The sequence below is a fragment of the Lentinula edodes genome (genome assembly GCF_021015755.1).
Source record: "Lentinula edodes strain Le(Bin) 0899 ss11 chromosome Unknown C8R40scaffold_13, whole genome shotgun sequence".
Lineage (NCBI taxonomy): Eukaryota > Fungi > Basidiomycota > Agaricomycetes > Agaricales > Omphalotaceae > Lentinula > Lentinula edodes.
This window is the reverse complement of record NW_025764319.1, coordinates 678821-700587: the sequence shown is the minus strand read 5'-3', so window position 1 is coordinate 700587 and position 21767 is coordinate 678821. Positions and strand designations below refer to the sequence as shown.

The 21767-nt window shown below is 45.8% G+C and overlaps 9 protein-coding genes across 9 annotated transcripts; 4 read left to right on the top strand and 5 right to left on the bottom strand.

Moving 5' to 3' along the window:
• Positions 1 to 30: 30 nt before the first annotated feature.
• Positions 31 to 967, top strand: C8R40DRAFT_1160264 (yeats family-domain-containing protein; the record flags this gene model as incomplete). Its single annotated transcript, XM_046229991.1, has 4 exons — positions 31 to 60; positions 109 to 334; positions 397 to 433; positions 490 to 967. The coding sequence occupies 4 exons, from the start codon at positions 31 to 33 to the stop codon at positions 965 to 967; spliced, it is 771 nt and encodes a 256-aa protein (XP_046087564.1).
• Positions 968 to 1182: 215 nt separating this feature from the next.
• Positions 1183 to 2349, top strand: C8R40DRAFT_140332 (uncharacterized protein). The gene has a single exon (XM_046234148.1). It carries the CDS (start codon positions 1497 to 1499, stop codon positions 2178 to 2180), a length of 684 nt encoding a protein of 227 aa, XP_046087563.1. The 5' UTR covers positions 1183 to 1496; the 3' UTR covers positions 2181 to 2349.
• Positions 2350 to 2519: 170 nt separating this feature from the next.
• On the bottom strand, positions 2520 to 6585 carry C8R40DRAFT_1160258 (latcripin-1; the record flags this gene model as incomplete). Its single annotated transcript, XM_046229990.1, has 16 exons — positions 2520 to 2555; positions 2609 to 2833; positions 2898 to 3025; positions 3092 to 3264; positions 3322 to 3444; positions 3494 to 3585; positions 3647 to 3771; positions 3830 to 4027; positions 4079 to 4349; positions 4405 to 4599; positions 4657 to 4858; positions 4911 to 4991; positions 5045 to 5142; positions 5199 to 5505; positions 5555 to 6044; positions 6102 to 6585. The coding sequence occupies 16 exons, from the start codon at positions 6583 to 6585 to the stop codon at positions 2520 to 2522; spliced, it is 3228 nt and encodes a 1075-aa protein (XP_046087562.1).
• Positions 6586 to 7675: 1090 nt separating this feature from the next.
• Positions 7676 to 8581, bottom strand: C8R40DRAFT_1017262 (NUC010 domain-containing protein; the record flags this gene model as incomplete). Its single annotated transcript, XM_046222945.1, has 4 exons — positions 7676 to 7876; positions 7929 to 8153; positions 8204 to 8298; positions 8368 to 8581. Coding segments are annotated over 4 exons (735 nt in total), but the record flags the coding sequence as incomplete, so codon positions are not given.
• A 2584-nt stretch (positions 8582 to 11165) lies between these two features.
• Positions 11166 to 12141, bottom strand: C8R40DRAFT_140471 (uncharacterized protein). The gene is made up of 3 exons (XM_046234149.1): positions 11929 to 12141; positions 11500 to 11587; positions 11166 to 11420 (listed from the first exon to the last, which is right to left on the bottom strand). Exons 1-3 carry the CDS (start codon positions 12013 to 12015, stop codon positions 11317 to 11319), a joined length of 279 nt encoding a protein of 92 aa, XP_046087560.1. The 5' UTR covers positions 12016 to 12141; the 3' UTR covers positions 11166 to 11316.
• Positions 12142 to 12595: 454 nt separating this feature from the next.
• C8R40DRAFT_1160257 (uncharacterized protein) lies at positions 12596 to 13923 on the bottom strand (the record flags this gene model as incomplete). The annotated part of the gene is made up of 7 exons (XM_046229989.1): positions 12596 to 12671; positions 12701 to 13179; positions 13229 to 13447; positions 13509 to 13631; positions 13679 to 13708; positions 13765 to 13838; positions 13893 to 13923. The coding sequence occupies 7 exons, from the start codon at positions 13921 to 13923 to the stop codon at positions 12596 to 12598; spliced, it is 1032 nt and encodes a 343-aa protein (XP_046087559.1).
• Positions 13924 to 14197: 274 nt separating this feature from the next.
• Positions 14198 to 16216, bottom strand: C8R40DRAFT_1042466 (translation initiation factor eIF-3 subunit D; the record flags this gene model as incomplete). Its single annotated transcript, XM_046224082.1, has 6 exons — positions 14198 to 14284; positions 14342 to 14534; positions 14589 to 15304; positions 15363 to 15495; positions 15549 to 15664; positions 15719 to 16216. The coding sequence occupies 6 exons, from the start codon at positions 16214 to 16216 to the stop codon at positions 14198 to 14200; spliced, it is 1743 nt and encodes a 580-aa protein (XP_046087558.1).
• A 66-nt stretch (positions 16217 to 16282) lies between these two features.
• On the top strand, positions 16283 to 17381 carry C8R40DRAFT_1272022 (uncharacterized protein; the record flags this gene model as incomplete). The annotated part of the gene is made up of 5 exons (XM_046234062.1): positions 16283 to 16300; positions 16352 to 16507; positions 16561 to 16817; positions 16882 to 17194; positions 17225 to 17381. Exons 1-5 carry the CDS (start codon positions 16296 to 16298, stop codon positions 17379 to 17381), a joined length of 888 nt encoding a protein of 295 aa, XP_046087557.1. The 5' UTR covers positions 16283 to 16295.
• A 2132-nt stretch (positions 17382 to 19513) lies between these two features.
• Positions 19514 to 21733, top strand: C8R40DRAFT_1249875 (uncharacterized protein). The gene is made up of 5 exons (XM_046233680.1): positions 19514 to 19919; positions 19970 to 20279; positions 20338 to 20688; positions 20739 to 20899; positions 20957 to 21733. The coding sequence occupies exons 1-5, from the start codon at positions 19879 to 19881 to the stop codon at positions 21513 to 21515; spliced, it is 1422 nt and encodes a 473-aa protein (XP_046087556.1). The 5' UTR covers positions 19514 to 19878; the 3' UTR covers positions 21516 to 21733.
• Positions 21734 to 21767: the final 34 nt, after the last annotated feature.

Below are 21767 nucleotides of genomic sequence, written 5' to 3'. Positions count from 1 at the left end.
AACCGCGACTCAGACGACCACTCTTGGACCATGGCCAACGCTGACCGCGTTCGTGTTCGAGCAAGTAATTATTTTTCTTCTCAGCAAGTTCTACTAACTGATATACAGGGACTTAGTATCGCTCGACCGATAGTATACGGAAATAGTGCCAGGCTTCTGACCAGTGAAGAACGAGAAAATGTTCCTCCCGAACATACACATAGATGGACTGTAGCCCTTCGCAGTGCGGCGTCTGCTCCAGGCTCAGATATCGTTGGAGGAGCAGACGATTTGAGTTATTTTATAAAGAGGGTCTCGTTCAAGTTGCATGAGACGTATCCCAATCCGATGCGAAGTGCGTAACTGTGAAATAATATTACTTTCTCCATTGACTTAGCATGAGTTTCTTATATCCAGATATCGACAAACCACCTTTTGAATTGTCGGAAACAGGGTATGTAGTCGATAGATCATCTCTATATTGTTTATACCGAACGTTTTGTTACATAGATGGGGAGAATTCGAAGTCCATATCAAACTGCATTTTATCCCAGAATCAGGCGAAAAAGTCATAACAATTTACCACCACCTCAAACTTCACCCATGGTCTCTATCCGGCGATACCGAATCGATCCCACCGCTCGAAGTCGCGCAAAAGGCCGGAACCGTTCATTCCTGGCAATACGAGGAAATTGTCTTCAACGATCCGTACCAGAATTTTCTTAATATCCTCACAAATAATCCGCCGACGCCTATACCCCGTACGAACACCAGCGGTAGGACCATACCGTTTCATATCGGAAATCCGGCATCTTTCGAGTCTTTGAAAGGCGGTGTGCCAGAGTTCACGTCGCTCCTAGAGAAAGACGAAGCTGAGAGGCTAGATAAAGCCAAGAAATTGATTATTGCGGAGCAGGAAAAGACACGGGCACTTCTTATCGCAAAGGAGAAAGAATTGGCTCGGTTACAGAAGATGCTGAACGGCTGAGTGAGCAGGAAATTACTATGTAGTACAAAGGTGAATTGTATCATTGTGTATTAATACAAGTCTTGTAACAGAAAATTCCTGATCAGTTTAAATTCAAAGTAGATTCTAGTGTTAACCTGAGTCAATAACGACGATCCACAATATCACTATTTGGGTAAGTCTGCAGGCCCTCATCGTTCTGTTAAAGCCTTCCTTCCCTTTACTCATCTCACCTCTTTTACCTCTTATAGGCATCCGTCGTAATCGTTAAACAAAAATGGCCCCTTCTTTGTCGGAATTGTTGCGCGCTGTGTGAATAGTGGATCCGATCACTTGGCCGACGATAGGCCATTGACGGGCCATGACCTATTCGACAATGGTCCTATAGTGTCCAAGCTATTTCCCAGAATGGGCTCAATGTGAGCTCAAAGGCCAATCAAGGTCCCCGCAGCTTTGCGACTTGAAGTATAAAAGGGTTCTTCGTACTTTTATTCAAACAATTTCTCCAGTCAATAACCCACTTTCTCGTTAAAAGTATTCACTCCAAAGCATGTCTTCCGCGCAATTCACTCTCACAGCAGAGCTCTTGCCTCACCTGGATACTCCTCTTCCCATAAGCCCTCCGAGGACATCCTACACGAAATCCCCGAACCCATTCGGCGCTATCGCGCGGCCCAGTGGAACAAAGTCTGAGCCTCCCGCAGATCTGAACTCCCATCCACGATCGCCCATTATTTTTCGCGAACAATTCGACTCTAGCTTTGTTTCTGATATCTGTCGTCCGGAATCTCTCATTTCGGACTGCACCACAGACGAGGATGACGACTACTACTCATCCATCCCACATTACATTTCGAGCATATGGAACTACCTTACTCCCGATGACCTTCCGGAATCCAAGAATAAGCGCGTTCATACGCCTGCGTCAACTCCGGCTCGTCAATATGTATATAACTCACATCCCGGGCCAGTGACCGGCTTTAGCCATTTTCCCTGGCCCTCAGTTACTTCTGCGCCGAAGGCCCGTGTACACACAGATACATATGCGGCCAATTCTTACCCACCCCCGTACTACAGTTCCAACTATGCTGCCCCTACATGTCTCTGTGTACAGTGCCAAGGCTTTCCTCTCCCTAACTCTTTCCCTGCGTCACCATCCGAGACCCCTCTTCCAAGTCCCCTTCCGACACCTGCTGACGAAACATACCCCTATTCTTTGGACTACATTGCTTAATGTAGCAAAGAGGTTCGGTATCTTTTTCATGGAAAAGATCTTGAGCGGCTTTGCAATGAAGGGAGGAGTTGTTTGGTGGTCATATTGGATGGAGGAGATATCGGTCAAGATCATGATGCCCGTAATACGTTTGGTAACTGTGTACGTTTAGAGGGAAAATTCTGTGAAATTTCCCGCTCTTTCAGTATTCTTGGAACCCATAAATTCGAGACTTCCCGCACAGAAGACTCCTTCGTGTTTTTCAAGGGTGAAATCTCGAGCTTTAGAACAATGTGGAACAGATGATTGCCGTGATAACTACACAAATCGTATTTACTGTATTATGTACCACAATTTATCCTAATGCCATGATGCCCAACCAGGGTACATTCTCGCCTTACAGGGTACAGTCAACGCAATAGAAACGCTAGATACTAAACGAGACGTACCAGATTCGAAATATCCGTGGCTTCCTGGATAAGCAACTGCACTAAGTTACTGGTCGACACCTCCTTCTCATATGCATGCTTCTCCGGAGTAGGTCTATAATGTCCTCTTAGCTTCTTCTCGATCCCCTTTAGAGAATTCTTCGCCAGGGACCGTAGATCAGTGGCTGGCTTGACAGCGTTCTTTCGCTGAGCGTCGGTAGCATTCGCATGTTGTTGTTTACGATCCTGGTGGTAAAGATTTTTCCAGGTTGAAGACGGATCGAATACGGATCTATGAACGTTGACGTACCAACTTCATTTTTTCTTCTTCCCATTCGACTAAAGGATCGTGTACGAAAGCGTCTAGGACGCTCATAAGCGAGTCTTTGTTATCGCGTAGTAGTTGCATCGTCACTTCGCAAGCCGTACGGAATACGCCTTTGGTTAATCGAATGAATATTCGAGAAAGCTCAATGCAAAACGTTGCAAAACGTGACACATCACCTTCCACACCGGTCACGCCCAACGCATCAACCAAGTTCTGGGTAAGTCTAAACGGCACTCGTTCTGGAGTCTCAAATGTTTTTCCTTTCTCAAACAGACAATTGAAATCGACATGTATCAAGTCCCCTGTGTTTTCGTCCAGCAGAATATTTTCACAGTGGCGGTCACCGAGTCTGCGAAGTATCAGAGGGAAGGACGCATGATATGCAGAGAAACGAAGCACGACTGACCCTAAGATAAATCCAACCATGGACATCACAGCAGTCGTTCGAGCATAAGTCAGCCTGCTTGCTAACCAAGCAGTGGGTTCCGGGAAGGTCTCAATGAACCATTCATGGAAAACGGGCGGGAATCTGTTCCGGGTTATCAGTACATTTGTCGAACGAAACCCACAACACCTACAGAGTTAGTATCTTTTTGGTAAAGAGGTCCGCGGCTTTGTTACCATCATTTGTGCCCTTGATCCTGGTAAAGACGTCCGCCATCTCTGCACCCTAAAAGTTGAAGCAAACAAATCAGCACCAATATAGCAGTACGGAAAGAACGGAGGTATACCCAACCGGGAATGTGTCTGTTGTTATATAGGTTGACGATAATTGGACGGACGGGCCTTGTGTGAGGAACCCACTGGATGAATCCACATTCCTCATTGAGCGTAACAACGCCATAGGTTCGAATATCTAAAGATAAAACCTGGTAGTAAATATCTCGTGGTAAGACGAGGTGAATATAGATTACGAAGTTGGCGACGTCGAGATTCCGAATTTGCCTTGAGTAGTTTATTGATGATAGCATTGAAATCCATCAGTCGAGCGTCTTTTCGGAGATCGTCCTTTGGTTTTCCTAGGAACATATATGTTTGTCCGTCACTCCCGTGTATAGTGATCTTTCGTGGCTTGGCAAGGGAATGCATAATCTCAATTTCCTCTGCAAACCCTATATACACCGTCATCAGTCAGTTTTGGTGATTAAAAGGACCTAGCGCACCTGCAAAAGTGGGTGCGTTTGAAGGAAAAGGCTGATGTACTGATTCGGAACATGAAACTGGGGGAAGGCTGGCAGTAAGCGACTCTTGTAAAGGTATTATCAGATTTGATTTTCCGAGCTTCGCAAGTCGCGGGAAATCTCTCGTCATAGTGAGCTTCTTCCGTTCGATATTCGGAGTATGGAAGTTGCATAATTCGAGCAGTTCATTGGTCATGTCGAGGCTCTGACTGACAAGCTTGGGCACCGAAGATTGCGCCAGAGAAGGATTATTCTGAGGTGTTTATACATTAATACGAAGAAAAGTCTAAAGTCGAGGTTTCACAAACCCGAATACGCTCAAGAATGAGGCTCCCCCTTTGGGAACGCTCCCGCTTCTTCGATTTGATTACGGCTGCGAACAACCAAAGCGCCTGATTTGGATAAGACTGGATGACCTTTGCGATGAGCCTGGCTAATTGCTTATATACTTCGGGATTGCTGTGACCGATTCGTGACACAATTTGTGGAAATGCGGTAAACCACTACGCGACAAGTGAGCACAGGAAGCATTCTATCAAAGTGGATAGAAATTCGTTCACCTTGTATATAGGGGAATTCTTGATCGCCCCAGAAACAGCTTGATTTATCAGTCTGAATGTATCTGTCTCGGCAACTTTTGCATCTTCTCCAAGATCTAGCCATAGAGTGAGCAGGCGTGGAACGGTCTGATATATGTATTTGGTGCCCAGATTGATCGCCTCTGCGTATGCCCTGATTGTTGAAAGGTTCATTTTCAAGCCTCTGTACTGGATATGAGCATCATGCTCTTTCATCAAAAAATAGCTGAACTCACCTGCTGCTACGTTCTGCGATGGGCAGATTCTTGTAGCATTCGTCCTGGAACTGGCCTAAATAATATTGACCGCTCTCCCAACTAGAAAATAACAGTGTATACAGCTACTCGATTCAAGACGACAAGATAATTACTTTGGCATCAAAATCGCAACGTTGGTGAAAGTTTTGAGTACCATACGAGCGTCGAAACGTTCAGACTCATTCATCCATCTCGCACGTACGAGTCGCACCTGATTGTGATTATAAGTTAGAGAGAGATTCTAAGGTTCTATGATTTAATGATCACCTTCGCTTTCATTTTCTTGAGGTTTTCTTCGTTGTCATCGTTGGTAAGATCAACAACGTTGACTTCATCTTCTAATAGATTATGTAGCTGCATGGAGTTTTCCAGTTGTTGAAGAGCATGCAGTGGATCACCCATGGCCTTTACTAGTTTCGCACTCTCCATGAACGAATATCGAGTTTTGTTCTGCTGAGATTGGAGCATGGCACTATATGCAGTCTGCCATTGGCCAGCTTTACGAGCAATCTTTGCGCTAGCAAGCCATGAGCGTCCGATTTCTTTTCTCAAGACCTGCGACCCGGGAATGTTGCTAGAAAGAATGTTAGTTTTGGGCTGTCAGAAGCGGATGACATTCATACATCAAAGCAAAAGCTGTCCGTCTCATACTGAGCACAGATTCCCGGGTACGGAAAGTAGGAAGGGTGCTGTCTAGCCTAGAGGACAGTATTTCCGACAGCCTCATCAATGCAGAATTTACACTTGTGGATTGCTCCGAAAGAGACGATATAGCGTTATAAATGGTCTCGAGCTCATGCGTAAGATGGAGGTCCAACATTGCTTCGTATGACCGCCTATAGTTATTCACTCCTGCAGCTGCAATAGGTCCACCCAAAACCATTCGAGCGCCATCTAGCGCGGTAGTGATAGCTGCAGAGTCACGTGATCGCAAGGCCAGCAGGAGACGTGCAATGGCTATCTGAGCAGTGGCGACGTCCGTAGAGTCGACGATATTCTGAACATCTTCCCAGGCGCCGACCATCCACGCACTCTCAATTTGAAAGCTTGCCAATGCTGGTTGCCAATCAGGATTTCGTGTCAGTACACCCCGCACATGGGTGCGCAGTGTATCTATAAGGGGGATTTATTCACTGAAAACGACACCGCAAATTCAGAAAACAAACGGACCGTAGTGCCCAAGGTTCCTGAGGCAACGAAGGAGGCCCAGATGATAATCGACATTGTCCGGAAATTGTTGAAGTCTCACTTCCCAGCAGCTCTGTGCAGAGGTCCAATGGCCACTGCTTTCATGATGCCGAATCTGATGCTCCAATGATGGAGATAGAATCATTGTTGATACACCTTCCATTCCGTCTGGCTCGTCAAGATGGGCGTAGATTTCGTGAAGGTGCTCATAGTACGTCGGAAGATCGTGGTGATTAGAGCTACGTTGTTGCAGCTCAACAATACGACTTTCGAAATTCATCAATGATAGAGCGTAAGCTTTGCACTGTAGAGCAGCTTTCGCTAACAAATCCTGATTGATATTTGACAGAACGGAGTCCACCTTCACGAGGTTTTCTTGGGCTTCCGAAACTTGACGAGGATTACTCTCTTTCGTAACCTCTTGCCGAATCTTGCGTAGCCATCGATTGAGATGATCTAAAAGCATGAAGACAGCCTTAGCAAGTTGTGAGCCACGTCAAAGTCAATCGTGTGTTTAGACGAACCTGTGCACTGAGAATCTTCTTGTCAGAAGACGAAGTACTACCGAGATTAACCTGATCCTCCAAAACCGCGAGTATTTCCAATCGAATTTCTGTGGTACCCTCCTCCGATCCAGATAACAACACGTTAAGAACAAGATGAGGGAGAAGTCTATGAGCCACCGCAACATCTTTGTTGCGGATGACAGAAGGAAAAACCCCGAAAATCTTTTGTGCAGTCCTACCTGAAACTTGAGATATGAGATGCATGGTCCAAAGCTGAATCCACTCTCTATAAGTTGACCGCTCCGGATAGATTGGATTCTGGACAGATGGGCTCGACGTGTGAATCAGGTTGTATCGCGCTTCCAACAGAGGTGTCACTGTCTCCAATATATGTTTGGGTAGACTGTTCCACCTCTTACGAACCTTAACAGCAACACTCTGACGGCTAGGGGTAATCAAAGCGGGCGTGAAGTTACAGAAGCGCAGAAGTTCCTGGATCGTGAATGCGAGATGACTTTGATATCGCATATCACTCGTCGAACGGAAGGCCTCTACGAGGAGATCTGTGATCAAATGGAGAGCGAAAGCAATCGATTCTTCGTCGTCTTCGAAGTTCTGATAGACTATCATAGATGATTCCTTCACTCGCAGCTCGCAGCGATCCGGGTCGACTGCGCCAAGTATCGCAAGGCATTCGAATGCGAGTGAACGGAGAGGATCGCTCTCGTCAACGTCATGTCCAGCTGCAGTAAGAAGGACCGCGAGGACCTGCCCAACCAAAGGATCGAAGACGTCGCCAGATGCCAACTCCCTTATGAGATCTCGGTGATCAATTAGCATGAATTGCTTGAGTTCGTGGAGGGATTGGAGGGCCATAGCATGATTGTGTGTCGAAGCACGCTCCAGAATTGAACTCAACCGCGATACTGGGGTTAACTCTCCCCGTAAGTTGAGTATGTGTTCATATATGTCACGTAATTCAGGAATAGTAGACATATCCACCAAATCATCAAGGCCATTATCAATGAGCTCCGAGCCCTTATCCAAGATAATATATTTTAGAGTCTTTTTTGCTAGTGATCGTGCAGGAAGGGTGAAAGCGGACCACGAAGTAACGAAAGCGGCGCTAGTTGAGCCAACGTGAGGAGCCAATTCTTCTGCATTGAGCATGGTGATAAATTGATGCCAGCTGTAGAGGGTCTCTTCACACAACTCAGGAAAGCCAACCATTGTTTGAAATGTGGCCATGATCTTCCAGGCTAATCAACAAAACTGGAACACCAACAAAATTGTTATGACAAACCTGAGGAGCTATGCTAGCGGTTGCAGCCCCAATCTGAGTCATGAGAACTCCTAGACTCTTCAGAATCTTCTTTTTAGCGTCAACCGACTTCTTCCCTTGCACGTCCTGCAGCATATCGTTGATATGCGATATCAATCCTAACATATAATTCTTCAGGAAAGCCCCTAGATCTCCCCGATCGGACCCATTCAGGACTTTGTCGACCTTCCTCAATGCATCAATGGCCTAGATATAACCTGTTAGCTTAAGTTCTATGTCAGTCCGTGAGCACGCACGTTCTGTGCCACTAATTCATTATGATCACCCAACGAGGTGACGAGCTCAGCGAGAAGTGGTATCACACAGGACTTTGTGATACTCTGGGCATCTACTGTTGTCCTTTTGCCGTTTGATGCCACTGTTGCAGACGAAAGCATTCTTGTAATAAAGTCAAGCGCACTATGTGTTCCCTGATCTAGTCGATACACATGCGCTAGTATTCCATGGCTGTTATGCAAGAACATAGACGTGGGGGTCTGTGATAGTTCCTTGTCCATGGCATCGAGCACAGCTTGTTCTCGATTGGCGAATAGAGTTGGAAGAGTTTTTCCCAATGTAGTTCTGAGGAAATCTGCGACGCTGATACACATAAGCCTACAAGTTTCGGAGATCATCGTCGGCTGTGAGCACATCCGAGTGACGAGGAAAGGAGCAATCTTGTCCATGTATGGCAGGAGCAGTGGATAGGCTGATGTCTTTTTCTGGCTTTTAGCGGCCGCCACAATCTTAAAGCACGTGGGTCAGTCAATTTCTGGTGCTTACAACTAGGGAAGTTGTACCTGCATGTAGGCCGAGCCTTTCAGCACCGGATTAGTCCTCCCTAGCTGAGCGACCAAGAAGCACAGCGCTTGACCAATGATATCACTGTGCAAAGTGGGATCCCTGAATTCCGACGTCAGAACTCCTTCCTTCGATCATAACAAATCTACTTAATACTCACTTGGCCATTCCGCCGACAACCAGGACAGCCGTTTCTTTCACTGTCAACTTTCCGCCCTCCATGATCCCGTAAAATTGAGCAAAACATGCATCAGTGCGTTCCCAGACATCAGTATTCCGCTCGCCGTAAAGCGCAACCAGGGCCCCGAGAGCTTTGCTTAGACAAAATCAGAACGTTAATCGTAAGGAATGGACACTACCGGCTTACCCCACATTCAATCGGACACTAGCATTCGAATCAAGGAGATTCCTATATATAAGTCTTGCAAGAGGATATAATGTCTCATCTGGGGATCCGTTCATAGTATGGAGCTTCAACAGTCCAGCGACCATCACGAACACTTTTCGTTTAGTGTCTGTCGGTACATTTGGGCCCTGCAGTAACCACGTAGACAGGACGAAGCAGAGGGGAGTAGTCGACCACTTGAGAGAACCTCTTGTTCGAAGGAGGTCGCAGAGATGCGTCGCTGACTCAAGTACAGATGTTCGAGATTCATGAGTAGGAGGATGGCGTCTAAAAATGAAAGGAAGATCAACACGTCATTGACAAAACCAAATGGGTGAATAGGGACCAACGTTTTGTATAAAGAAACTATGTCGTCTAATGCATATTGCACGTAGCGTTGATCATCGTCATCTTCCATCCAGTCTACCTCTTCTGGTTGTGCCAGATCTTGTACGATAGTCGAAAGTGTTCCTCTCCACGGAGAGGCTGGCAGAGGTCCCTTGACGACAGTTTCGACCTCTAGAACTGCAAATCGTTTTCGTATAACCTCGGAGATACGAGCACATACTTCTCCTCGAAATTCTGTTCCTGCAATCACCTTGGACAGAGTATTCAGGCTATCGATGTCCATTTGCGAAAAACAAGCCTCAATATATGCCATGACCACGGCCTTCAGAAAGTTGTCGGCAATGTTATACTGTGCATGAAAATATATATTTACCTGATGTCCTTCAAAGCGTTCTCCACGAGCGAAACCAAGAATTTCTACTAGTTCAGCTTTTACCAGGATCGGCAGATTTTTTGCTTCCAGAAAGAATTGGTCAACGACATCCCATGCTGTCGAAGGTCCAGCCAGCAGACGTCGTCGAAGAAGGCGAAAAGGGAGATTCATCAGAGGTGAGATGCGATCCTTGCATTTTAAAACTTCAAATGGAAGAGCAGAGAGAATCATGGTACATCCTTTAAATCGTGCAGCCGAAGGGACAGACAAGCAGTAGTCGAAAGTTTGCTGAACATTTTCAATCACCTTCTGTTCCAGATCAAAGAGAAACCAACCACAAAGAGTGTTTGGATAAAGAGCATTCGTTGTAATATCAATAATGAGACTCAAAAACCGTGGAATGTCAGCTTGAGAAGATATTATCATCATGACTCGTTCTTGAGAAGCGTCCGGGTCAATAGGTTGCAAGCGAGGTCTGCGAAATGGCGACGCATCAAAGGGAAAGGCCAGAGGAAGATTAGAGTTGATTATATCTTGTGCAAAAAGTCAGGAAACGGCCAAGAAAACGATAGCATGTAACTCACCGTGCGATAAACTCAACAACTCTTCTATGATACTCCGCATGATTTTCCACATTGGTTCGTCTCCAGTAGGAGAATGACATCCTCCCATACACCTCAATATAAGCTTTGCTGTTCGGCACGCAGATTCGCGCAAAGCATCCGGCATAGAAACGCCATCGCGTGGAGTGATGTCTGTGTCGGCGTACAAGTCCAATGTGTGGCACAGCGTGAAGAGAGCACAGAATAACTTCCTCGGAATATCTTTCGACCCAGGAACTTCCTTTCGAGCTATTAAAGCACCATCGACGCGATTCAAAATCGACTCAATTGTCTCCAAACACGCCTCCACCAACTTCACTCTTTCTGGTTGAGCATTCCAAACATCGTTGAACGAAAACGTCACCAAGAACGCATCGTGGAGTTGATTTAGAATTAGAACCCAAGTAGCATTGTCTGAAGCGCTGATTCGCGTGTTTTCGTCGCGGGGCAAAATTTCTCTAATGATCGAGCGTAACTGTACCAAAAATTGTTCAGGAGCGTCCGCGTCGTTCGGTCTGGGTAGAGCTGCAAGCAGAGGTGGAGGGAGCATCTTGCTCATAATGAATGAAGCGTGGTCGCAAGGATTAATAATGATGATGAAGTGCTAGTCCATTGCCAACAGTAAACGATAGGCTCAGCCTCGTCTGACATTGTCGGATGTTCCCCGGCCCGGACTACCCAGTAGGCGCTCAAGCGCTCCAACCCTTTGTCTCCTTCTACTGCATGTACTAGTAGGCTCTGCTAGTCCTCAGAGTTCTCATAATTAAATTTAATCTATAACCCAGGCTTTTAGTCGCTACCGTGTATTTAATAATATTTCGCTGTCTTGCTCACAGACCCATACGTATGCAGGCAGTGTCTTTACCTCCCACATTCAAGTTTTTCACGGTTGCCATGCGATGTTGATCTGAGCCAGCGGCAAGATTCAGGCCCCATGCATCTTGAAGGCCTGACAGGTTTAACGTCTGTTAACGTTTCATAAATTTTCAGACATAACATTCTTTAGATCTCTCTTTCAACCCCAGAACACTGAATAACACTGACTCGGTGACAGGTCCCCTTGGACTTCCCTTCGCTGTACTTGAAACCCGCTACAAAGCCGTTGCGAATCCATGGGTACCTGCTCACTTATCTAGTAGCCAATCCTGTCAACACAAGTTGACGAACTGGGGCGGTGTTATCAGTATGTGTATTCGGTTGTAAGGATTGGTTGTAATGTTAGAAATAAACCCGAAATCTAAATTGTATCTAACTTTTAGAACAGAAAAGCACAAATTCATTCAGTACCTGCAGACAATGAAATGAAACTACTCCGACAATAATAAGGCTTTGAGATTTTGAGATTCAACCATGAGATGCCTCAAATATATATGACTCGGACGATGGAGACGTTTGCCAAATCATGATGACGGATTATGGTGGCCAGCGGCAGATATAAGTGAAGAAAGCATTACCACAGAAGCATGTACTTACTTGGTAGAGTCTAGGAATTATTTTCATTCGTAAATTTGCTGCGCTGAGGAAGCCCACATGCAAAAACGCCGCCCCATATGCTACCATTTTCTGAGCACTCTCGCTCAGTTGGCTGAACCTTTGACAGCGAGCATACGAAGCAGTGTTGATTGTATCATGTTAAATCGGGTGTTGTCACTTGAAGGTTGACCCCAATTTGCAATGTCATCCTGGGAACTCGGAGACTTTCATAGATCCTCTAGAAAGTATGACCAGATCCAGGCCAGGTACTAGTAAATGGAGCGTATGACTAGTGGGAGCTATGTAAGAGCCAGTGACGAAGGTGCCGAATGTGAGAAATGCTTGCTATTCCAAAAACATCGTCAGCGGAGAGGCAAAAGTTGAGATAGCTGTTGACGTAGAGAGTCAGGAGAGACCCCCAAAGCGATACATACTAAAGCAACAATCGAAACCCGTCGTCGCTTGTAAAAATTCCATATGTTACTAACAAATAAGTCCCCGTCAACACTCACTGGTACAGAACCGCAAGTGAACCCTCTTATAAGACCATCGTGAAACATCAAGAAAATTGGCCAAACCTGAGATTTCATGTCAAAAACAATCGTAATTTAGCCTAGGTAGGTCGGCTCTCAGAGTTAGGATTCATATAACATGCGCTCAATATGGATTATGATATCTGGGAGCTTAAGAGTGTCTCGACTGCGCCTTCAACATTCCTACTGTTCGAGAAATGAGTCTCTGGCCTTGGAAATACGATGTAATGATATTGTACCTTCTTTGTAAAGCTCCGATGATTGCTTCCCTCGATATGTCCGGAAACATGTTTGTCAATTCGGTGATTTCATTGTCAGGTGGAATCCTGACACCAGCCGTAGTACCGTCTCCTCGACCAGTCAAACCCTGGACCCAATCTCGAACAACTGAATTACCACCGGCTCCTGCAGCCGCAGTAGTTCGAATTCTCGAATTTGTACTTCCTGTTGTAGGCCTGGCTGTGGTTACCACTTCGTCGTTTGGAGAGACTTGTCGAGAACCGGTCGCTCTTCTGGATGCGTCTGGAAAAGCACGATTGCTGCGTCGCGGGGGACGATTAAAACCCAAGAGCGGGCTGAGATAACGCGTCGACAAGCCGATGATAGTTGGTCCTAAACGATAGCTTTTGAGATTGATCAAGTCTGAGCGGTAGATTTGGCCTGCCAGAATTCCAATGAGTGCGGCAGCCCCTGAGCCAGGAAGACGTGCGACTGCGAGCTGGCAAAGAATTAGCTCATAGAGTTGATCATAACAATGATGGTCGCACCTGAAGGGCAAGAGCATACATGAAGCTCTTGTTACTAAAAGCGATGCCAAACACCTTGAATTCATAAATTGGAGGAACAATTCTGGAATACTGGTACAGGATACTGAAGACCAGTGCAAGTGGGCCCGAGGAAAGATGATTGAGACCGACGCGATGAAATAGTAGAAGAGAAATAAATTCCAGGAGGGTGGACAGCAACGTAGATACCAAGATGAAAGACTGCACGAGTTTAATCGAATGAGTGTAACCACATAGAGGACAACATCGGTTGAGCTCGTACCGCGAATTTCAGGGAACCAAAACAACGTTCTACTTGTATTCCATCCTGAAATAGGATCAATTCCGCAAGAAATAAGTCGCTCGAGTTTGCAAATGCAAAATTGTGCAAAGCTAAGCGCCAATACTGGGTTCGTTGAGATTACAAGAAGCACATCGTGTATTAAAACAAACCTGATGGTATTTTGATAGATGAGGGACAAGCTTCAAATGGGTGCTGCTTGAGAATGTCGCTTGTAACGTTTGGACTGTGATCTTACTTGAAGTTGGAAGTAGTGTTTTACATCGAAGACCCCAACGACAATAGAGGCCATAGCGAGGCTTATCATAAGAGCTGCATGTCAAGCATCAAAAAGTGTGCACAAAAGAGCTATTTCTTCCAACGTACCTTTGGAAACCGATGCATATTCAAAAGACATGCCTTAGACTACGAATTTCGGAATCAAATTTTAATTGAAAGAAACTTAGAGGCAGTACGCCACGGGTGCGTCACATGTGGAATTATGCTCAGTCACTGCCCGATCTTTTTAATGGTCCCTACGCGGTTCTATGTGGAACTCAGACAATAATGTTGATATCAGGTTTACACCAGCAGCCACCCAATATATATTACATGTACGCATACGCCTCAGGACCTCCAATGAGCTCGTAATGATCAAGCATTTCAAGTTTCTCATGATACTAACGAAGAAATTACGCTTCGTCATCTTCAAAGCCTTCCCCATCCTCGTCTTCACCTGAGAATGTAGATGCTGGAATAGCATACAAGCGAATGAGAGGCTGTTATAAAGGTTACGAATCAGTCATGCATGAAGAAAAAGGTAGTTGTGCCTGTACCTTGTTCGGATCTTTGACGAGGACGTATTTGCCCTCAGGCATCTTCATGCAAAGATCGGCGACGGTCCTGACAATACCCCAACCATTATTAAGAGATACATTCAACTGGGCAGCAAAGTCGGTAGGACGCATTGACGCAGTGCTCAAGATAACATGACGAGCTGCATCTCGAGGATTAGACCGTGATACATATCTGAATACCAGACAATTAGTAGGAAGGAAGACTGATGATACATATAATACGTACCCAATTTTCATCAGGTCTGCTCCTGCAAGAATACTTTGAACTGCCCATTTGGCGAGTTTACAGCTGTTGTTCTTCATCTCGGTGGCAACGACTGCACCACGTTGAGAATCGAGCTTGGTCCTCCAATCGGGGGCACCACCAGCCCCAGCAGCTCTAGGATCAAATTCATTCAGAGCTCGGATGGTGACCAAACCTTGGCCTTCACGAGGGTTCCCAGAACCGGGAAGATAAGCATCGACTTCAGTTCGAACACATATCTTGAAATTCTCGTCTTCCTGAACACTGAGATCGAATACACGGTAACGGTATCCACATGAAGCGAGAGGTTCCGTCTCGTCTGGACCGTAGAAGGGATTCGGGTTGGAAAAGTCGACGGCAGGTGGAGGACTGGTTTCGACCACGGACTGGAAGGCAAAGTTTTGGTTGACATAGGTCGCTTCAAGCGAGAGAGAGGTGGCTGAGTTGATAGAGGGTGTATCAGGAACCTTTTCGTTGGGGTTATTAGGATTAGGAGGGGACGGGTCCTGAGGAGGATCTGCAGCATTTTCGTTGACGGTCACTGTGTCAAATGGACCACCATCTCTTTTATCGAAATATAAACTGTTGCCTTCTCGAACGATCACAATGTCCCAGGGATATACGGATCTTGGTGCACACATGAGCACGCTAAGAATGACATCGGTGGTGTATATCGTCGCAGTGTTTTTATTGACAAGCTGGACCATGAAAGAAGTCAGAAGAACAGTCGATCAAGTCGAGAACAGTGAAGCAAACCTGCTGGATGACAGGGTCGTCAGAAGTTGTTGTGTTATACTTGATACGGTCGAGCTGTTGTAGGGGTTTCTCAGTTTTGGTTGTAATACGATCGAAAGTTTTATCGTAGGCGAACAAGCGACCATACGAATCGCTGTGTTTCACAATATTGAGCAGATTATCATGTTTGACAAGATCGCAACGCACATATTTTCTGGTTCGTCCACCTCGAGACGCAGCTTGGCAAGCCTATGAAATTCGATTTCCTCCAGCATAGACCACTGTGGTGATATGACCACGGAAGATTCGCGAGCGCGGCCACCCTGGAAGCAGAAGTTTGAATGTTAAAGCATTCTTAATTTCTCTGTTCGACTCACTTTATCCCAGTCTCTCCATCCACGTCTGCCACGTTGTGCATTCCCGCCTCTACCTCCAAATCCACCACGGCCACCACGCTGGGCACCTCCCCTAGCATTGTAATTACCTACACCACCTCTAGCAGTACCTCTGCCACGGATAAAGGTCCCTCCACGACGAGGAGGTGCATTTTTGTTGTCGACCAAGGAGAAGGACGATTCGTCCTCGACATGGAAATAGGCGAAAGCACTCGCAGTCCCGCTACCGAAGGCTTGAGCTCCTTCTCTCCTTCTACCTCCAGGACCAGTTCGCGTATTCTGTGTAGAGACCATTCCTACAGCGTTCTGACGGGTATCGGAAGTCGTTTCGTTCCAATCAGCGAAACGACCGAGCTTGTCTGATTTTGAGTACGGAGCATAGGGAATGTCCTTGAACTTGAACTGGCCAGGAAAGTTGGACGAGGAAGGGCCCCAGCCTCCATCTGGATTATCATTGATCGGTGGTAATGAGAAGGACATCGTTGAGCGTAACGTTCTGAAAAAAATTTCACTCAAATATAGACCCTGGGAACAAGTTACGCTTTTGAACTCAACTATCATGAAGTCAGTCTTTCAGTTCCTCAGAGAAAGGCACTTACGAACCTGTATCTCCAGTGTAGTAAAGGAAATTAATAAGATCAACGATGCTGAGCTGAAATTGGGCTTGTCTGGCGCGTCCTGGCACGACGACTACAAGGATTCCGCGTATGTTTTCGCTGGCGGACTCAACACAGAACTGACTGAAGGTGACGTGATTACTATTTTCTCCCAGTGAGCTCTCATCGTGTTCTTCAATGCAGAGCGATACTTAGACTAATTTACAGGTATGGAGAGATTATGGATATCAATATGCCTCGTGACAAGGATACTGGCAAGGCAAAAGGTTTCGCATTTATCATGTACGAAGATCAACGCTCGACCGTGCTGGCAGTAGACAATTTGAATGGTGCAAAAGTCCTTGAACGAACCTTGCGTGTAGATCACGTCAAGAACTACAAGCAGCCCCGGACGAAAGGAGAGGATGGCGAATGGATCGAGGCCGAAGAACAGAGTTTGAACGCGAAACCTGAGATCATTATTGGTTCGTTTGTCATGCTCGGTACCCCGTCGTGAAGTCTGATATACTACTTTAATTTTTAAATCAGATGACGATCCAGGTTCTGAATCATCGGAAGACTCTGGTCCAGAGATCGACCCCGAAGACCCTATGCGAGACTATCTTTTGGAAAAACGTCGAGAAGCCAAAGCTCTCAAAAAGGCGAAGAAGTCTAAATCAAAAGGCAAACACAAAGACGAAACACCCGAGGAACGCCGCGCTCGGAAAGAAAGAAAGAAGGAGAAGCGAAAGAAGAAAAGCGAAAAATCTGCTGGAGTTTTGGGTGTTGAAAAGTTGTTGGAATCTTTCGGGGGCGGCAGGGGCAGAGACATTAATGGAGGAAGAACCCTGGAAAGGTTCCGGTCTCCTGGGAGGTCGTATCGCCCACATAGTCGCTCACCCACGGGGCGACAGCGTCATGATCGGGATTCCTCCGAACCACATAGCCGGTCTCCTTCAGCTGACCGATATGATCAAAGGTACAGGCGGGGTAGTCGATCTTTAGACGGAGATCGTGATAGAGACCGGAGCTCCTCGTATCGCCGCTAACATTCCGTTTTTATCTCTTCAAATTTTCGGGAATGACGAAGATGGATGACTCTTTTTTCTGACAATATAATTTACATTGTCGACATCGCGCACTGGGACCTTTCTTGAGTTTTGACATCTCCTTCTAGCTAGAAATGTGACTGTTTCTCACTAACAAATGTTTTCTTGGACATTCTGCTTCCGAATTCATTGCTTGACTCTTCTTAAGATACTACTAGGCGGAAGGCGCTTGGAAACCGTCAGTTGATTCTCTGCCTCTATTCGTCGTTTGATATTCCCGGTCTATAACATGTGTGCTATACTAAGGTCGAAGCAGGTTGAAGCCGGTTTGAGGAATTGGTGCTCAAGTTGAGATGCTGGCCTACTGCTGAGGACGAAGAGCTAAAGAAACGGCTTAGCTTCCGAACTATAGGAATCCTATGTCCGGGTAAGTGCTCTCCCAATGAATGCGTGAAACGAACTTCAACGAAGTGAGCGTTCTTGATTTTTTGATATTAGTTTTCCTGTTGATTCCGTTGTACCGGCTCAGAAATTGTATTTGGCCAATCTCCATCTTTTATTCTGTTGGTCTCTGAAATAATATGACGATCTTTCTTACTGTTCCGCGGATGGGACTTTGAACAGTTTGAACCTTCCATTTGTCTAATAACAGAATACCCTTGAGCGGCACCGTATGTACTTATTGCCAGCGCAATGTTTGGAGAGCTCGGGAAGGTGCGAAGAAGTTGAAGTCAAACTTTTTTTTGGACACGCTGTTTGATATTATTCAATAGTCTGGGGCTGCCTTCAAATCCCTGGATAGCGAAAACGTATATAATATTTTAAGAAACCACTGAACCATGTACATACCGTCTGCTACCGTACTGTAACTGATATAAAGATCGGAATACAGTACTAGCGTGAACTTACAGGAACTTACACATATCTGTCCATCTGCTTCTGTTCTCTACATTGTTCATTGTGATTGATCGCATTTCCTCGAAGTTGATATCGTAGATTTGATTCTCAACCTAAGGGAAAAGAGATAATTATTGACTTGGACCTGCTTAAAGTCGACCGAACGAACTGAGACGAACTGTAATCTGACCATGAATTTGAACTTATCAAAACCCCGATATTGAATACCGAATGATACGATCTGATACGATACGTTCAATTCAAATGGAGAATTGCCCAGACACTACGTATGTAGTACTCCCATGAAGGTAGTGATGCTGCCTTCAAGAATTTACATAGATCCTCATATCGACTTACAAAAACCAGGATCATGGGAACAATATATTTTAGGTCTCTCTCAGTAATGATGATCTGTCGTTGACATTTTGACAAGACCAGCATTATTCAAAGACCATGAAATGCCATGAACATCTTGGAGAGATACAGACTGAGAACATTTGAAAACACCCAGCTAACAAAGCTAACAAATCCTTGGCAGATAGACGGAGAAAGGCAGACTTAATCCACGACTATCTACGACCAACGTTCAGAGCAACTTATTGAATATACGATCGATAGAATAGATTTAATGATACGAAGCTGGCTGTTGGTGAACAAGTTGTGCAACCTTGCAACACGAAGCTTTACAGACTGTTCAAGACTCGGACAGACTTGAGTGTTGTATGTGCACACGCATCCAGCACATCAGTACCTGCCACCGTTCAATCCGAGACCAATATACTGGCGTCCCCAGAGTTGTCTGCTCTCCCTTTTCCTATCATGAGCGCCACGGAGTTCCTTGCCAGTTTCCAAACACCCTTTGGGAATAACAATGCGATGGCCAATATTCCTACTCCTGATCTTGATTTTCTTGACCCCGAGGCATCTTTTGTTGGATCATCCAGAATCGGAACTCCATATGCGGCCACCGAGATAGAGATGAAGGAAAGTTGAGTTTTCAATGATTACGGTGAAAAGATCCTTGAGAGCTTTGGAGGGTTTTGGAGGGCATATATAACGGAACGCGTTATATGTAATCGATGTCTTTGTCCTAATTGCCTTTAGTGCTTTTTAGTGATCAACGGACCCCTATGTGTCCCTGTAGGCCTGTACCAAGACCAATACCGTACCACCATCGTTCTCGTTCACTTCACAAACTCACGAATGTAAGACTCGCAGGTAGAGTTACTAAAGAGGTTCAAGCCCAAAAGTTCGAATGGCTGCTCTATTACACTATGTATATGAGCATTGAGGATGACCTACCTATAGGATAACACGAAGATGAAGGTCAGGGGAAGCCCTGGGAAAGCCCTGGAAATTGATGCACAACCAACTCAACGTGAGCCTTGGCGCGCGGTTTTATTTAAGTCCTTTCTTTCGACTTTTGATAGTCGCCTTCCTTCATCTGCCTTCATTCGCAAGGCTTACGGTGAGGCTTGCCGTTCGCAAATATCAATACGGCCACTATACGCCGCCGACGCTCTTTATCACCGTTTGGATACCTATAAACAACTATCACTGTTTTTCATTTCCTCCTTCCTTTCCATTACCTTTGCTTTAGATGGGCGGTACTAAATTTGTGGATTCTTACTCTAGTCGCAGGTGCGCCCCAACTCTTTTTTTTCTCTCCGCCATGTGCTCATCCGTTACAGGCATACCCCTCGCGCATCCAATTGTTTCGCAGCAGACCCAACAAACACTCTCACAGATCGTTTGAACGTTGCATTAAACTCTTCTGGCCAAGGATACATTTTATCATTATGCCCCAACACTCAATATCCTATCCAAGCCCCGATACTTTTCGCGTTTGCTAATCAAGAAATCAGTACAGAAGGTTACCCGACCGACGACTCGAGGGCTCTAATTATCGTGAACGGTACGGTGAATAACGGCACTGGACAGACCACCGCTATCGACGGAACATGCGCTCAGTGCGATGGAGTCAGGCTGCGTAACGTGCAGGTACAGCACGATCAGCCAACATGTATATGTCAGCGGCTCTAACACGGTATTCTGATAGATCAATGGTTCACGGAATGGTGGCGCTCCCGTCACTGGTGGGGGAAATGTGGAAATGGGTGGTTCCAATTCCAATCAGCTGGTGGAATATGTCAAGTCTTATAACCCTAGGGGTTGGACGTGTCTTCATATCTCGGAAGGTGCCCTTAGCTGCAACAATGTTACAGTCCAGAATAACGATGTTGGGCCTTGTGGTACGGACGACTTCCAGCAATGGGCAGACGGGCTCAGTATCAGCTGTCAGAATGCAGTCGTGCGGAATAACATGGTTGAGAATCCTACCGATGGTGGGATTGTTATTTTCGGCTCCCCAGGCACCCAGGTGTATAATAACACGATCTGGGTCGTTAACGTTCGTTTTCATTAAAACCTTCATCGTGTTAGAGACTGATAAATCTTTAGCAAACACTCTTAGGCGGAATTAACATGGTGGACTATGATCCTTGGAACGGGAACTACACGAATACAGTCGTGTACAACAACACGATCCTTGGCGGATTTTCCGACGAGAAAGAAGAGTCTAATGAAACTGATGGCACGAGCTCGGACGACGTTATTATCAAGTATACAGGTTCTCAATGCTTTAATAAAGTCTTCACTCACGTTCCCCTCCCAAACAGGATTGGGATCGCTATCGGCCCTCGGACATGGTTCGGCTCTGAATACGGTAACAATGTCAGCTTGTCTGGCAACGTCTACAACAACCGTCTTTCGGGTGCTTTCAGTTACGCTATTGGAATGACTTCTGCGAAGAATTTCACGGTAGAGAATAACGTTCTTTTTGGCAACACTTCGTTTATAGGCGCGCGAGGACCCAATTGTAGCTCAACTGATACCACACCTTCTCCTGCGGCATTTGTCATTGACCAGAGTACGGTCTCTCAGTCAACGACACAAAGCAATTTTACTTCAATCAGCGATGGTAACTCGTTAACCTGCGTACAACCACCAGATGGTGGAGATTACTGGCCTTTCGGTGGCAACCCCTCTGCGACGACGCCTTCATCTACATCTAGTGGAAAATCCTCTTCGTCGACTGCTGGTATTGTAGTCGGTGTCATTGTTGGACTATTGTTCGTTGCGGTTTTAGCATTTTTCATTCGGCGTTGGGTATTGAAACGCGCCGAAGCGCAGAGACTTTACGAAGCTTCGCGAAGGTCGAAGTACATTAAAACTTAGAGAGAGAAACCTTGTTTTTTATTATCTATCTGCCATTTGCTACTTATTATCTTTTGTAGAATACTCTTCTAGCTTTTGTTGTACATTGTTCTTACAGTTGGTGTTATCCTTGATTACAGGGCTCCGTTTCTTCATTCAAATTCTACATCGCTATTTCGGTACAATACACTCTACTGTTACGAGGATATTGGAGAAATTTAAATAATAAATTGCTCTCAGACTGCAGAGGCTGAGACTCAGATATTGCGTTGC